The sequence below is a fragment of the Echiichthys vipera genome (genome assembly GCF_963691815.1).
Source record: "Echiichthys vipera genome assembly, chromosome: 22".
Taxonomy (NCBI): Eukaryota; Metazoa; Chordata; class Actinopteri; order Perciformes; family Trachinidae; genus Echiichthys; species Echiichthys vipera.
Window position 1 is genome coordinate 19,170,889 of NC_139847.1, and position 15,704 is coordinate 19,186,592.

General features: G+C 39.6%; 1 protein-coding gene across 1 annotated transcript in view; it reads left to right on the top strand.

Annotated features, from left to right (window-relative positions):
- acox3 (acyl-CoA oxidase 3, pristanoyl) overlaps nt 1–14,914 on the top strand; it is a 32,285-nt gene extending 17,371 nt beyond the window's left edge. The window contains exons 13-19 of the mRNA XM_083937171.1: nt 34–156; nt 2,324–2,437; nt 2,636–2,751; nt 6,693–6,867; nt 6,961–7,028; nt 7,186–7,272; nt 12,366–14,914. Coding sequence (XP_083793297.1) covers nt 34–156; nt 2,324–2,437; nt 2,636–2,751; nt 6,693–6,867; nt 6,961–7,028; nt 7,186–7,272; nt 12,366–12,485 — 803 coding nt within the window. The 3' untranslated portion in view covers nt 12,486–14,914. The remainder of the gene's footprint in view (nt 1–33; nt 157–2,323; nt 2,438–2,635; nt 2,752–6,692; nt 6,868–6,960; nt 7,029–7,185; nt 7,273–12,365) is intronic.
- The last annotated feature ends 790 nt before the right edge of the window (nt 14,915–15,704 follow it).

The following is a 15,704-nucleotide window of genomic DNA, read 5'->3' on the forward strand; positions in this document are numbered from 1 at the left end:
CACAGAGACCTAACTACCTTCTCTTATTTTCAGTGAACCGGCTGGGTGATCTGCGCAATGACAATGACCCAAACTGCACATATGAAGGAGACAACAACGTCTTGCTGCAACAGACCAGCAACTACCTGCTCAGCTGGCTCCACGCTAAACGCCGCGGTCAGTCCATATACACTGAGGGATTATTAAGCTTGTATTGTCAGTTATAGGGCGTGAGGGTGAGAGCTACACCTGTGGCTGTCACTAAAATTGCTTCAAAAGACAAATCACTTGGTAGCTTGGAAACAAGACAAATTTGCCGTTCTTTGTGTTTGTTCTGGCAGATCACTCTGGCCCCTCGCTTATATAGACAGATTTTCAGTCACCCTGACCCTGTGCGGACCAATCACAAGCGTTTATATCATAGGGGGCGGGTTTAAGACCATGACTGACAGTGTCACCTTCCAGTCTTGGTTCAGTTTTTCAGGCTCATGAAACTCAGATCAAACTGTCAAACTAGGCAGCGCTGATCAAATATGACTAGATTTTCTGTTTGATTTACTGTATCGCTTGTTTCTTGCATAAAATGTTTTCAGAAACATTTTATTGAACTGTTATTCTGCCCCCATTGTTTTCCACCTACCAAGCACCAACGTTTTGTTGTAGGTCAAACTTCATGGCTTTGATTGCTTGTAGGTTTATCCAATTGCGTCTTGAAGCATTTTGCTCTGCACTGTGGGAATAGAAAATGAACTGAGAGGGCCCAGACTAATACGCTGTCAGGCTACTCAGGCTAGGTCACCTGCATTTCAGAAAAAATGCTATCGGTGCGTTTCCATTATGGTAAAATATGGCCGCTCAGAAAGTTTTAGGGCACGCCCTCTCAAATGGCCGTTCACTCGCCGTGTTTCCATTACAAAAAAAAGGCCACAGAGGGATTGACCAGACTCGATTGCCGGTGATCAGCTGCCCGTGCAAAGATGTGCGTGCACAGATCATTTTCTGTGCTGTGTTCTTCTACACCACTCGATAAAAGTGTCTACTCTATTTCACCGTGTTGTTGCGGCGTCTGTACTACCACAGGTCACATCCTGCTGAGAGCTACATTCAATCAGCAACCGGGCTTCTCTCAGGGTTTGAGCGGCGTTTTTTTGGCCCTACTTTCCCACTCACATGCAAATTAGTGGAATTTCGGCGAGATAGACCCGCCTCATTCTGGCTATTCATCCATAGTGGAAATTCACCTTATCAATTTAAATGGGATCAACAATTGGCCAATCGGGATAATCTTTCACATCAGTTGTGGTGAACGTTGACATAGGTATTCATGCTGTAGACCAAAGGCAAACCATCACAATATAGGACAAAATATAGGAAGCTATCATATGACAGCAGCTGTGTGGCTCCATCTAACTGTATTTAACCCCCTCTGTTGGAGTATAAACTTCTTCTTCTTCACAAAAGAGGAATGTCGTGTGTCGATGGCACAAACATGTCTCTTCAATAAAATGCTTTATGTTATTTATTATGTTTATTTATTTATTGTTAATGATGGCTGACAGTTAGGCAGAAGTACTGGTGAGCTGTTGTGACTGACAAGCGCTAGCATGTCAGCGATTAGCTTGCCAGCTACAGTAGGTCATCCACTAGCCCTGCCAGTAGCCGCTACACCAGCGAGCGCTCAACACTGTCTTTCACAATAAGACATGCCGTTGAACTTAGCTCTTCTACTTTAGCTCTTCAGCGTGTGTGTGTGTGTGTGTGTGTGTGTGTGTGTGTGTGTGTGTGTGTGTGTGTGTGTGTGTGTGTGTGTGTGTGTGTGTGTGTGTGTGTGTGTGTGTGTGTGTGTGTGTGTGTGTGTGTGTGTGTGTGTGTGTGTGTGTGTGTGTGTGTGTGTGTGTGTGTGTGTGTGTGTGTGTGTGTGTGTGTGTGTGTGTGTGTGTGTGTGTGTGATAATCCACTCGTATATTTTTTTGATGTTAGGTAACACTTTTTCAAAGAGTAGCCGTCAGCTTTCTTGCTTTGTACAGCATTCCACTTAAATTGAATTCATATTTAAGGGTGTATTATGAAGTTTTGGATTTTTCTTGTTTTGCTTCTGTTTGACGATGTGCTCTACTAAAACTACACAGCTTAGGCTTCCCTCTCTGCACCATGGGGGATGTCAATGTTAGGGACCTATTCTGTTTCTGCACATAAGATCCGATGTTTAGGGGAATTCTAAGTAAATGTGAATAGGACATTTAGATACATTTATTGGCAACATCAGACACTGAGGTCATGTTAATTGTGAGCCCAGGAACTCTGGTTGAGCTAACGTTTTAGCTGCTGTGTTGCTTGGTTTCAGATGGCGTGCGGATTCAGTCTCCACTTCACACTGTGGATTTCCTGGATGATTTCCACAAGATCCTAGAAAGCAAGTTTACAGCAAGAACAATGGAGGAGTGCATGGATTCTGCAGGTACTCCGTGAATTCAGAAGGGATTTTTATTCCCTTAAATCATCGTTGAATCGGTTCGAAAATCTGCTTTTCATATCAATCTGATAAAAATTTCAAATGTAACCATTTATCTAAATATCGCCGACACAAAACTTCTACTGATTGCAAAGTGATAACTCAGTTTAACCCATTGAGTGTACTCCTTGTCCTTCATATCAGTGCCGCTGGCAGCCTATAAGTGGCTGGTGTGTTTCCTGCTGGAAGAGAGCCAGAAGAGGCTGGAACAGCAGAGGGCATCGGGAAAGGATGAGTTTGAGGCCCGCAACAACAGCCAGGTAAGACACGTACACACACATGCAGACACACACAGCTCTTCTACACTTTAAATATGTTATCAGACCAAACGGATCAAATTTTGATAGTGAAACAAATCATTTCGTGGGGGTTGTGTCCAGGGCTTCACACTGACTTTTTTGCTCACCAGCTACTGTGTCTAATGGTTTTCAAAAGTTACTAGCCACTCAGCATAGTATATAAAAAAACCTGAGATAAAGGGCAGCTTCTAAGCCATGAAGTAAAAAGTGGTGCAGGGATGTGTCTGTTTATATATAGCATTTATTAACAACATCATGTATGTCTATAACAACAATAAACACTGAAGTCTAATGCAATTGAAATACATACAATTCCTAAAAAATAGAACATTTAAATATTTTTAATTGAAAACCTTAGTGATGACTTTATATAAATGATATCTAAGCAGCAATCACGTACAGGTGCATCTCAAAACATTAGACCATCATGACATTTTTCCCCCATATATTAGATGAGTTTAATGAAACTGTGTTCTTTTAAAGTTTCTATTTGAAGTTTGTTTTAAAATCACAAACGAAAACCCCTTTTGCTAAGAAAATACAATCTGCGCAGTACTTTGTTTTCCTAACGGCATCATACATCAGACACTCTACCTGCCTTCCACTCTTTCCTTTTTCCACCGCATCCCTATTCACGTCTGGATCTATTTCTCTAGTTGTAGCTGTGTTCTCAACTTAACTGTTTTTGTTTTCCATCCAACAAGGAAGTTTTGTCCGTCACAAGTGCTCATGGGAGTCACGTATCACTTTGCCAACAGTTTATTAATTCAGATGACCTTTGAGAAGACTACAATTAAATTCAACCAGCCAAAGTGGCGAATAAGGCCAAGTGTCTTACCTGCCATGGCTGAAATTCACCAGCCGCCCGGTGGGTGGGCGGGTGTTAATCTCAAGCCCTGGTTTGTGACGCTCAAAAAAATACATCCACAGATTTACAGACGTCTCTTTCACTATTTCTAATTAACTTCACTGGGGACCCGGGAGACACAACATAGCCCAGTAGAGGTGTGGATCACAGAGTAACTCAGAATACGATATGTTGCACACTATAAGGATAGTATCACCATATAGCGATACTCGATAGATTGCGAGACCATCATCTACGATACATCCTGATATCTGTGTTACTGAAGAAGAAGAAAATTGCCCTAAAAAGGTAAAAAGCAGAAATTATTTATTTATTTATTAACTGCACTGTGGAGTCAGTTTCACCGAATTTGACAACTGAGATGAAACAGTATACAACAAAGTGCATTGAGTTTTAGTATAGTGCCTCGTATTTTTGGCGCCAGTGTATCAACAATGTATCGCAAGAGGAAGTAATATGATATATTCTTGATATTTGGTCCTACCCATACCACACAAAGCCTTTATGGATACTCTCAGCTTTGTGGCAGAAGATATAGTTCAATGGTAACTACCACTGACAATTTAAAGATTGTGTACCTACATCAGAAGCTCATGGATTGAATGAATCATTTGAATTGGAAATCACAGATTTCACTAAGCATTTAATTACATAATTCCCTCCTTTTGTGAATTTCAGCACATAACTTCCACTTCAGATGTAAATCACAGCAATACCAAAGCAGTGTTAGCGAAGCCTCAGAACTGAACTGCTGCCCTGGAAGATAGACATCTTGTTTCATGTTTTGTCTCCAGGCCAGCACATTAGAAACGGCAATAAATGGTGTTTAGCTCAGGGGAGGTATGATTTTTTTAAAGTCTTGGCTGCCATCATCTGGTTTGTGTTATTATGTCAGAGTCTAGATGCAGGCTGGAGGTTACAGTGTCAGACGGGGGTGTGTTGTGGTTCTGGGAAATGTGTGTGTCACTGGATTCAGTGATTTAATGGACTTGTTTGTGAGCGTTAATATTACGTACGCACATGTAGTAATGTTCACAGTAGAAACAAGACTAGTCTCTCGAGAGTTTGGTAATCATGATGTTGATTTGTGAGTGTCTACTTTTTTTAAAAAAGATGTTTGGCTAGTCAAGTCCAGGCACAGTGTGATCCAGTTTGTGCAACATAAATTAGCCCCAATTTGCTCTGCATTTAAAAAAATGCTGTCATACACTGTAAGCTGTGCTACGATATCTTCCACTTGGTGAAAAGAAGTGTCAACAAACTGGATGTAAAATAACTTCAATGCCTCCATTGCTAATTCAAATCCAATATGTGTAGTGATTGTGTCACCAGTCGGACAGTTTTGGCTAAAGTTCTATCAATACTTCTGTCTCATCTAGATGGTGTAATGTTCCGAGTTAATTTAATGGTGGAAAACTAAAGTCTAACTACTAACCTTTCAAACTCAATGTCATCTTAACCGCTTACTTCAGCTTTGTCTTACAATAGTCCACACAAGGACGTTAAAACTGCTGAATTACCCTTGGGTCCAGTTGGACATCGCAATCTCCTTGCTGTAGACACTGGCCGCTGCTGGTCGTCTAAATTAACATCAGTGCTGTCAACACATTCAGCACCGACCTTCTCAATAATATGACATGCTTCAACAACCCCACACTATGCAACAGCTCCTTAATTTTCATTTTAACTGTATACCCAAATGTTTTTTCGGCTTTCTCTCCAAAGTCACTTTTGTATAATAATTAGATATGTATATATATATATATATATATATATATATATATATAAATATATCAAAATTCCCTTGTAGATTCTTAGAAGTGTGTAAATGAATTTTCGTTGCACTAAAGTGTGCCAATCACCCAGGATAAGCACCGTGAAAAGACTATAAAAGATGTCAGACCGGATGTGTACGGATAGCAATGTCCGAGTGGTTACGCAGTGACACGTTAATAGAATTGATTCAGTTTATTACAAAGGAGCTGTACAATGTCTAGTTGTATCTAGTTTCACTTGTTAATCAACCACAATGATAGCATTGCTAACTATCTTAGAATGATGCTCCTACATTGAAATAATAAGTATTCCCGTCCTTCCCATTCTGCAGACATTGTGTGAATGTGTCCTCTATCCTTCAGAGGAAAAGGGAAGGAACAGTCAGCTTTCCGTACTACTACTAGCGCTAATAGAAATTGCAGACGCCAAGTTTTTACCCGCACTGTATGAACAGAAGCTTTACTGGTGCGTCAGTGTGTATATTCTATTTCATTTTAAGGGTTAGGAACGACTACAAAGAACATGTCGCACAGCTCCATTTTTGCCACTTCTTACTTGTTGCAGTGGGCATGTCAAGCTCGCAAGCTAGCAAGAAGCTAACAAGTAGCTAGCAATCACTGAATTAACTCTTGGGATCCCAGAAACTATAGTAACTATAATTATATATGTAATATATGTATTTTGAGCAAATGTCACTTTGTCATCACTGCATCACTTTATTTAGTTGCACTGTAACTTAGTTCAGTCAGAAATGCTGCTACACTTTAACACTGTTCTCACTTATCTCTCCTTATCACTTATTTAGTTTGTACTTATTTTATTTCAACATGCTGCTAAACTGCACGCTGTGTATTGTTGTATATTGTATAAACCTACGTTTAACCACAATGTCTGTTGCACTCTGTCACATCTAGTTAATTGTTTGATTTATTTGACGTTAGCTTTATTTTGATTTGATTCATGTTTTTATGCTTATTGTTACTCTGATCCTTTCCCATCTTTGTATTGAAACTGTTGCACAATCATTTCCCTCTGGATAAATAAAGCTTCTTGAATCTTGAATCTTGAATCTTGAATTTTATCCATACCTCGTAAAGAGGAAACTTTCTTTGCCACCATAAAAACATTTTTTGTTTTTTTTAAATACAATATATAACTTGCACTTAGCTGATGTATACACATGGTTAGAACCTAACTGTGGCTAAATGTTGTACTGATTTGAAAGTATGCTTAAAATGTTCCGTGTCTGTGTGTGCAGGTCTACTTCTGCCGTTCCCTGGCCATCGCCTACATAGAGCACAACTGCCTCCAGAGGTTTCATGAGCTGACTACTGATGAGGACACACCAGCTGGTCTCAGACCTGTACTAAGCAAGCTGTGTGCCCTGTATGGGCTGTGGAGCCTCAGCAGCCACATGGCCACACTTTACCAGGGTGTGTACTTTACTCTATATACTGTGTATGCATCAATCTATGTAACCTACCACACTGAATTGATATTTGTAACATAGTTTTGTTCCTGTACAGGTAATTACTTGAGTGGAAGGAAGCCCACAGAGTTGGTCCAGGTGGCCATACTCACTCTCTGCTCCCAGGTACAGAAACATTTCCTTAGCTACACTGTTTTATAGTGTGTTGTTATCCAACATTTCTTGTGTCCCTCAGTACTTATCCATAAAGCTGAATGATAAGGTTATGGCTCTGGTACATGCTGCTCCCCCGGCTGATCTGCTCTGTTTGTGTCTCCTCCAGCTGAAGGATGATGCAGTGGCATTGGTGGATGTTTTTGCACCTTCTGATTTCATTCTCAACTCACCTATCGGCAACGCTGACGGGCAGGTAAAGACGGGCAAACACAGAAAGCCTGATTATACCTCAGTCATTTTTGTCACAAGCATTACACATAAGGGGGCTTTAAAAAGTACTTATTGTTATCACATCAGAGACACTTTAATATGTGTGGCACAGCTAAAATTTGATGTGGTGAGATTACACATTGTTTATCTTATATCTGATATCAGTCTCCAAGGAAACAATTCTGCTCTCTCGTCATCATTAATTGTAATTTTGATATTGAATAATATTTGATAAAAACATTAAATGTTTACGAGTAATATTTGTACTTCAAGTCGAGTCACATCCGTGGAGTCTGGAGTATGCCATTGGAATCATGAAAAAAAAAATCAATAATCAAAAATACACACTTTTAATGTGAAGGCACATTACAATAATACATTGAATTTCAAAGTAAAATGTAACAGTCTTTTTAAAATACATTTTGTAGTAATATTTTGATATTGAATTGATTTAGAATTTATAATAGTTTATAATAGGGACAGTTAATTATCAGTATTATTGTTGTTCTGATAATTGAATGTCAGCTGATAGTGAATTCTTGATTATTGAAGTCTACATGTGAAAAAATAAACAAAGCGTATTATAGTCAAGTTTACAACAACTTATATGAGCAACTAATACAGTATTTTTATTAGGGAAGGGTACCCAACTGGGTTCTTTTAAGGGTACCGACCCATTTACGTCAGGAGGTTGAAGGGACAGTTTGGGAGGGGTTCAACGACTAACCAAATATTTATCCTATTCTAAGTGAATAGGATAAATAGGTTTGGACTACTGGTGAACTGTGAACTCTACACCCAAACCAACAGTCATCACAGTGACTCAGTAACAAACCATACAGTTTCCCTCTCAGCTGATCCCCATTCCCATGCAGTCCCGCTGTGGGACATTTACTCAGTCAGGCTGAGTCTCATTACGGGAAGAAGACTGCAGAGCTTTGGCTGCTGGCGCTCCCTCTTCCAAGAAAACACATCCAGCGTTGTGTTTGCGCATAAATTGCCTTTGACAGTTGTTGACAATGACCCTCTCTGCACTGTCTGAGAACTTCCTTTTTCATAAGACGCCTTAACTTAATGTTGGTTTAGCCTTAGAGATGAAGACCCACAGTGTGGTCTGTTACTTTGTGTTAGCTTCAGGGTTTGTCAAGTTTATTTGTGTAGCAAAATTGGTTCTAGATGCGTTATCTGTAATATCTGGCAAGTTTGAGAACGTTTATAGTTTAATAATGCTAATACCACTGACTTCCATTCTGTTTCTACTGTATTGCTTTCTCCTTCATCCTCATTACTTGTAAAAACATTAAATAGTCATGTTTCCCTGTGGGTCTTGATTAAGGATAAGTCAGATATGAAGCTGTAGAAGAACGGCAGACTACTAATGGACAGAACTATGTAGGAAAAATTACCAGGCAACACAATGTTTGAGTTTTTTAATTCATAAAAAGCTTTTTAATAGTTTCCATGGTTCTTTATTGTCAGTAATACTGCCTATCATCTGCAAAAAAACCAAAAGCCTCTACTTCTTTTCTATCTGAGGTTTTAACATCAACCCAAAGGTTTAAAACACCTTATGAAGTCTGAATACTGTAAAATCTAGTATAAAATATACCTGATACAACAGTTTGTGGAGATTATGAGTGCTAGTAGTAAAAGTATTAGTAATGGCAGTACAGAAATAACTGTGAAGTTTGGCATTGTCCGGATCTGAGATTTTGCTTTTAGCATTTTCAAATGTTTTCCTCATTAGTTCAATTTTGCGCATATGCATGTTTCAGAACTAATTAGCTGTGTATCTGATTACCAGAAACCAACTGATACACAGTTAAAGCTGCAGTCAGCAAGTCTGGCAGCTCGAGTTCACTCAGTCAAATTTCAAATGTTGACAACTCTCAAGCCCCTCCCCGTCTACCACTGAGCTCCTCCGCTCCCTCCCATCGAGTGCTCGTCAGTGCGCGTGCACCAGATTTCTGTGAATGCGCCCGCGTCTTCTCTTCTGTCATTGATAAACAGCATGGGGTACACGCTACATGGAGGTAGGCTGGTTAACTTACTCATAGATAGTAACTGCTAACGTCATTTAGCGTATGCCTAGTTTTATGCGTGTGCCTGTGGTACTGTAACATACGCGAGCGGGGAGGGGAGATCTGTGGCGTGTGCACGAACTGTGCCTGAGAATCAGCTCTGCGCTGAGTGACAAGATGATACGGGCGCAGTGGATTTTCGCAAAACAAACAACAAGCTCCAGGGGCATGTAGAGCCATGTTTTTTTTTTTTTAAAGTGTTGACTTCAGTGAATATGATCAAACAAATGTTGCTGACTGCGACTTTAGTATATGTCCCTAGCCCCCCAGGTATCTGCTTTATAATTCAGATTGCCTTGGATATGAGTCACCATTATGATTTAGGATTAATCTTAATTATATATATATACTGTTCGTAAACATGTGAAACTAGTGGCTTCCAAACACCACCTGAGAAAATAATACATGGTTCATTCCAGCTCCTGGCGGTCGTGTGTCATGTCCTTCTCATCCCCCTTCCTGTAAACTTATAATTACAACAATATAATGAAGCATGAATACCATCAAAATAATCCAACAAGATAAACAGTGTGAAGTGTCTCAGCCGGCCGTCCTGCTGTGAATCACTCTCCAGACACATTAACTCTCATAACCAAGCTTCCTGTTCTGCTGCAGTCATAGGCAAATCCATAGTGAGGGTCTGAGCCATCATTCATCAAACATGTTTAGGTTGTTTATCAGAAAGCAGGAAGACGTGACATTCGGAAGGCCAGTAGTATGTTTACAGGAACTCCAAGATGACAGCTCTTCTTGTGGTTGGTGCGGATCCAAATGGCACTTTGATTGCAGGTTTTTCATGTCTGGTTAGACAGGAAGTGATGATGACAGCTAAGATTATACAGGGAGGGAACTCTTATTATATCAAAGCATGAAGATGTCCACCCACACCACAACCAGAAGGTCACAGGTTCCATTTCTTTTTTCTTCAATGCATGCAATAATATTCAGCAGTCCTGTTAGAAAGGTGGATAAGAAAATAAAGTTGGGTTGATTTTAGCTTTAGCTTAGCTCTCTCTTTTAATGATAAAAAGCACAGTAGCGTTGACATGAGCTACATTTCCTCAAGCATTTCTCTAGCTCAAGTGCTGCAGAAATGCAGGGGTGAAATAAAACTGCTGTGCATCAGTGACACCACTGCCATAGGGATGTGTATATATGTGTTCTTGGGTGCATTTAAAAAATAGCTTCGATGTAATTAATGTTGCAGTAGCTTATCGACCTACATTTCTTTGGGGTAACTTTAGCTCCAGGGTAGTGCAGCTTCATTTACTGCAGAGTAACTGGTAGCTTAGCTCACTACACTTTTCAATTAGCTGCCCAACACTGATAGCCTAATAAGAAATACATGCTTAACATTATTATTACATTATATATTTATTTATAACTGGACTCATGGAGCCACTGGTGTCGGACAGGCCACAGATAATTTACTGCTGAGCCGAACCACGGCATGAAGGAGATGCTTTGGGAGGGATAATGGTGCACGTGTTTGTACATGTGTTTATTGGGGTGACACGATGATATATGGCTGAGTGCAAGTCTTGGATTTGATGAAAATTTCACGCCTGTCATATGCGGCCCACTGAAGATGCGCAGTAGTGTTTTCCTGTTGGCCCTACCCATGAGTTCTAGCTCAGCTCATACACTTTACATTGGGATGTCACAGGTTTTTAAAACGCTTTTCTGGACTTGAGAAAAGTTTAACAAATATAGAAAGTCCATGGTTTAAAAATTCACAGTAGAAAGAACACTAATGGACCTTATTTGCTGTTGAAGGTGTTCAGTCAATAGTTTGACTCTTTTACAGTGGTGGTCTATGGAGAAAATCCTTTTTGGGGGATTTTTCATTGCAGTGGCCACTTGGACCATCTAGGTCTAATTACCATAAACTGTATAAAAAATGGACGTAGCCTCTATGTCAGGGTGCGTTCTCTCAACTTGATCCAGTCGTCCTCACCTACGGGAGTCTCCATCTTGTCAGACTTTGACTCCGCCTCATTTCCTCTTACCAAAAAAGGGCATGTATGTGACGTTGGGGGGAGGGAGATACGTCCATCTGGCTGACGTTTACCTCTGAGGTAAAGTGAGGGTCAGAGGCTAGCTGTCACTCTAGAGACCACGCCCCGAATTATTAATAAACTTTAACCTCCAATAAAATAAAAACGAGCCTGGCACAAAAACATTCACATCCCTTAATGTTGTCATGGAGATATGACCTAAATATACAGACAGGGGCAGCCGGTGGCACAGTGGTTAGAGCAGTCGCCCCATGTAGAGTGGCTGAAGGTCCTTGAGGCTCTTTGCTGCATGTCTCCCCATCTCTCTTTCACCCCATTCCCTGTCCGTCCTATCTATTAAAAGGCTTGAAAACTGCAAAAAAAAAAATCATCTTTAAAAAACAAACAAACACACAGACAAGAATGTTTTTTGTACCAGGCCTTTAATAGGTTTAATTATGCTGTGAAAGCGGCCTGTTTATTTATTTATTTGTTTATTTATTTGTTTAACATGGGGTCAATGAGAAACTGCTCTATTATGCAAACTAGTTGTAGTGGACACTCGGAGAACTGCAGTTTTTGGCACTTTCGTGGATCAACCAGGGAGTTGCTGTGGTAGGGGCTTGGTAATTACGCATCCATGATTTGCAGCCAACAAAAGAGTTTTTTTGATTAAGACGAGGACACTGCAGGAAAAAAGTCATTACGTGCATTCCTGCCACTAGTGGACTGGAGTTGCAACACTCATTCATGGCTGCTGAGTCAAGTCACCTCATGGTAAAAGTTGGTATACTGGTCCGGGCCGACTGTTTATCTAACCTGTTTGAAAATGTTTACACCGGTCCAAGCTTATTAGGAAATGGTTCCAGTATTCTTGCAGAATTTTTATTTATTGCTGTATATTATATTGAGAGTGGAACAGGTAAAAAGAAACAAAGGATTGAGAACGACCTTTTTTCTCAACAGTAAGCACCTCTTCCTGTTTCTCCTTCATGTAGCTTTACAAGAACCTGTGGTCCACCGTGATGCAGGGCCGTCAGGTGCTGGAACGGCCTTCCTGGTGGAAAGAGTTCTGCGCAGACAAGCCTGTGGTCGGATCCCTCCGTCCAAAACTCTAGAACCCAGACACACTGTCACATACAGCCGGACTTACCCAACCAACCTAACCAATGAAGGTACAAGTACTAGCTGCCTGAAGTGCCTGAATTCTAACTATGTTTATAAGTGCAATTTCAAATTTCCATTTATACAGTAACAGTCAAAGGTTTGGACACACTTTCTCATTCACTTAAAGCATGTCCAAACTTTTGACTACTACTGGTACACAACTTTTTGCCAAAACATTCACATTGCAAAACTGCACCTGTCAGTTAAGGCACAATGGATTGATTATTCTACACAATCAATAATAAACACTCAGTAAGGTACTGACCTTATCGAGTGTTTACTATAAAAAAAAATGGAATTCTGGACACTCTTAAGCTCTTCCCTGCTGCAGCATACTGATCTATTCTGCAAAAAAAAAGTAATAATCTGTCACTGTCCTATTCGTGGCTAACAGTGGTGCTAACAGCCAGAGAGCAGTGGTGGCAGTAAAAAAGACAGACTATAGACCACTGTTTCCCAGGGGTCCCAACCTCCACTAAGGGGCTTCAGTGGGGCCTGATTTTAAGGGCTACAGTTAGCCTAAATCTTAGCACTTCATTCATTGCTGTAAAGAAAACTAAATACTACTAAATTAACATTTGAGATATAAACAGGTTAAAGCTGAAGTTGTTAACTTTCTATGGAAAGTGCTAAAAAAAATATTAACTAGAAATGTCACTATATCCTGACAGCACAATGAGACTGAGGATCTGTGAAAAAGTAATGTACCTCTAGCTCTACCATTCCTGTCTGATCCCAGAGCCCTCTCTGTGTGCTCCTAATGGCATCTGTTAGTTTCCACTGCCCCCGACAGACAACAACCAATCAGATGCAAGCAGTGTCTGACAGTGTCAATAACTGCTCTGAACTCCGGTCAAACTGAAACTAGGCGGCTCTGATAAAATATGAAATTCTGTTACTGTTTTGCCTATTTCTTGCATACATTTTCAGAAACATATTTGAGTGTACTGTTAAGCTGTAAATGAGAAGGTTTGTGACCAAATCCAGCCAACACCAAGCTCCACTCACCAGTTAAGCAGCCAACCGAGCTGCCTGGTTGGTTGTCGGTTAGGTAGTGGATCAAGCAGATGACATTAGGAGCAGTCCACTGATCTGTGAATAAGTAATGAAAGAACAATTTCAGCAAATATGAAGAAAAAATATTTTTTAGAAAAAGTTACCGACTTCAACTTTAAGGGCACAGTGAAGACCTGAACACTTGTTACAGTAGCTACATTATCTCGAATAAGCTACTAAACAAACATCCAGCAGGAATAGTGCTAACAGTTTACAACTGTTGCTCACAGCTAGTGATGTTTAAATGAAGCTTCATGAACCATTCCACATTCCACGAGTCCACTAGATCTAGCTCCATCTAGTGGGGTCAACAAATCCAACTAATGCTTCATGAAGCTTCATTTAGACACTACTACTGACAGCTAACTAGCTAATAGAACAGCTTAAAAACATACTTGTTCATGTCAATATTATTCCTTTAAATGGTGTGCTCCTTATTCTTCAACACAATGCCTCAGCTTATGAGATAATTGTACCAGAATACATGTGTTAAGGAAACTGGATACTGTTTTAATATGGTGCCCTGTTCATTCTGATGTCCTCTAAATTACATGCACCCAAAATGTCCTTCAGATGCCTTCCAAGGGCTTCCAGTTTTTTTTTTTGTTGCTGTTTTTTCTTCCTTTCAATAATAAAATAACATTCATGTCACTACAAGAAAGGTTTTTAGTATTCCACCATGCATCATGGATAGAATAATACATTTATTTTTTTTAAATCTGGGAATTAGCTTTAATGTGAAGCTTTGTGTGTCACGAGAATTCAATTACCATCACTATCATCTGTTTTATAACATTTATCTCTGATTATGTGAATTTTATATGTGAATAATGCAGTAATGCAATTTCAAAATGGCAAGGACTTAAGTGCAGTAAGTAAATATCAACCATGGGATACTAGTTAACACAATAAAACTTTGCAGTGTTGTCACAGTGTTAAGTCCAAATGATCCTTTGTGTATGGGGTTTTAGGGTCAGTACCGCTTTGAGCATGTGGTTGTATATCAACATTTGAGAAACTGTGTGTGGTTATATGTAACTTCAGTGTTACACTTTCAGTTCAGTTTGAGACAGGTTCTTTCTATGTGTACTCAAAAATGACTTCGCTGTCAGATTCCCTGCCATAGCTCACCGTTGATATAATTTGTGCACAAATGTTGTTAAGACATTTCTATTTTTCCTTACAGTCTCAGCCTTTATTCACAGGTTTACAAAGGGTTATACAACCCCAGGATTTCTGTGGCTATTAAACATCATTTCACATGCATAAATATTACTGACCCTCATTGGAGCCCAGATAAGAAACCTCATAGCTTAAAAGTCATCGCTGTGATTTTATGAATTATTATATTTCATTGTTGATTGATGTGAAATGTATCATATGGGATGTAATATTTGAATGAATCAGTAGATGATGTACAGTGCATGATTAAAGAATGTTCAATAAAGTAAAATATATTTGCTAATACAACACAGTTTGTAATGGGTTCTTTTTAAGCAAACCTAAGATCTGTACAGTATTTGTTGTGTTCCAGTGAATCCTGAAAGACTGAATCTAAAGGACCATACAGGGGCCCTTTAGTTTAGTAAAGGAATACAATTATCAGACATGAATGTTAAAAAACGAATCAGAAATGTGATGTGTATTACTGGCTGTAGAGTGTAAGACAGTTTGAGCGACATAACGGCACATAAACCAACGTATTCTGATCAATAGGTTAATATGCTTTCTTAAAAAATATGATTTATGATTTAACGCCGTGAAACTGCGACCGGTGACTGGGATGGCGATTTTGGAGCTTTTATATTACATATTTTACATTGTACTTATATTAGTGGATTACTTACCAATTACAGTGAATTACTTTTCCTTGTTATAAGTACAAACAGGACATGAGGACAGTGCATAAACACACCATTCCTCTGTCAAACTTAGATGTGCACTCATCGACATCATTGGATGATCAGGGCTGGATGACCTGCATACTAGTGAGTAAGTCTGAAGTAGTCAGCAAAAAACTCTGCAAAGTAGTGATGCTTTCACAGAAAATGTCAGACAGAATATGATGAGAAGAGGATTACACTTCCTGCCAGAGTATATTGAGGAGGAATTGG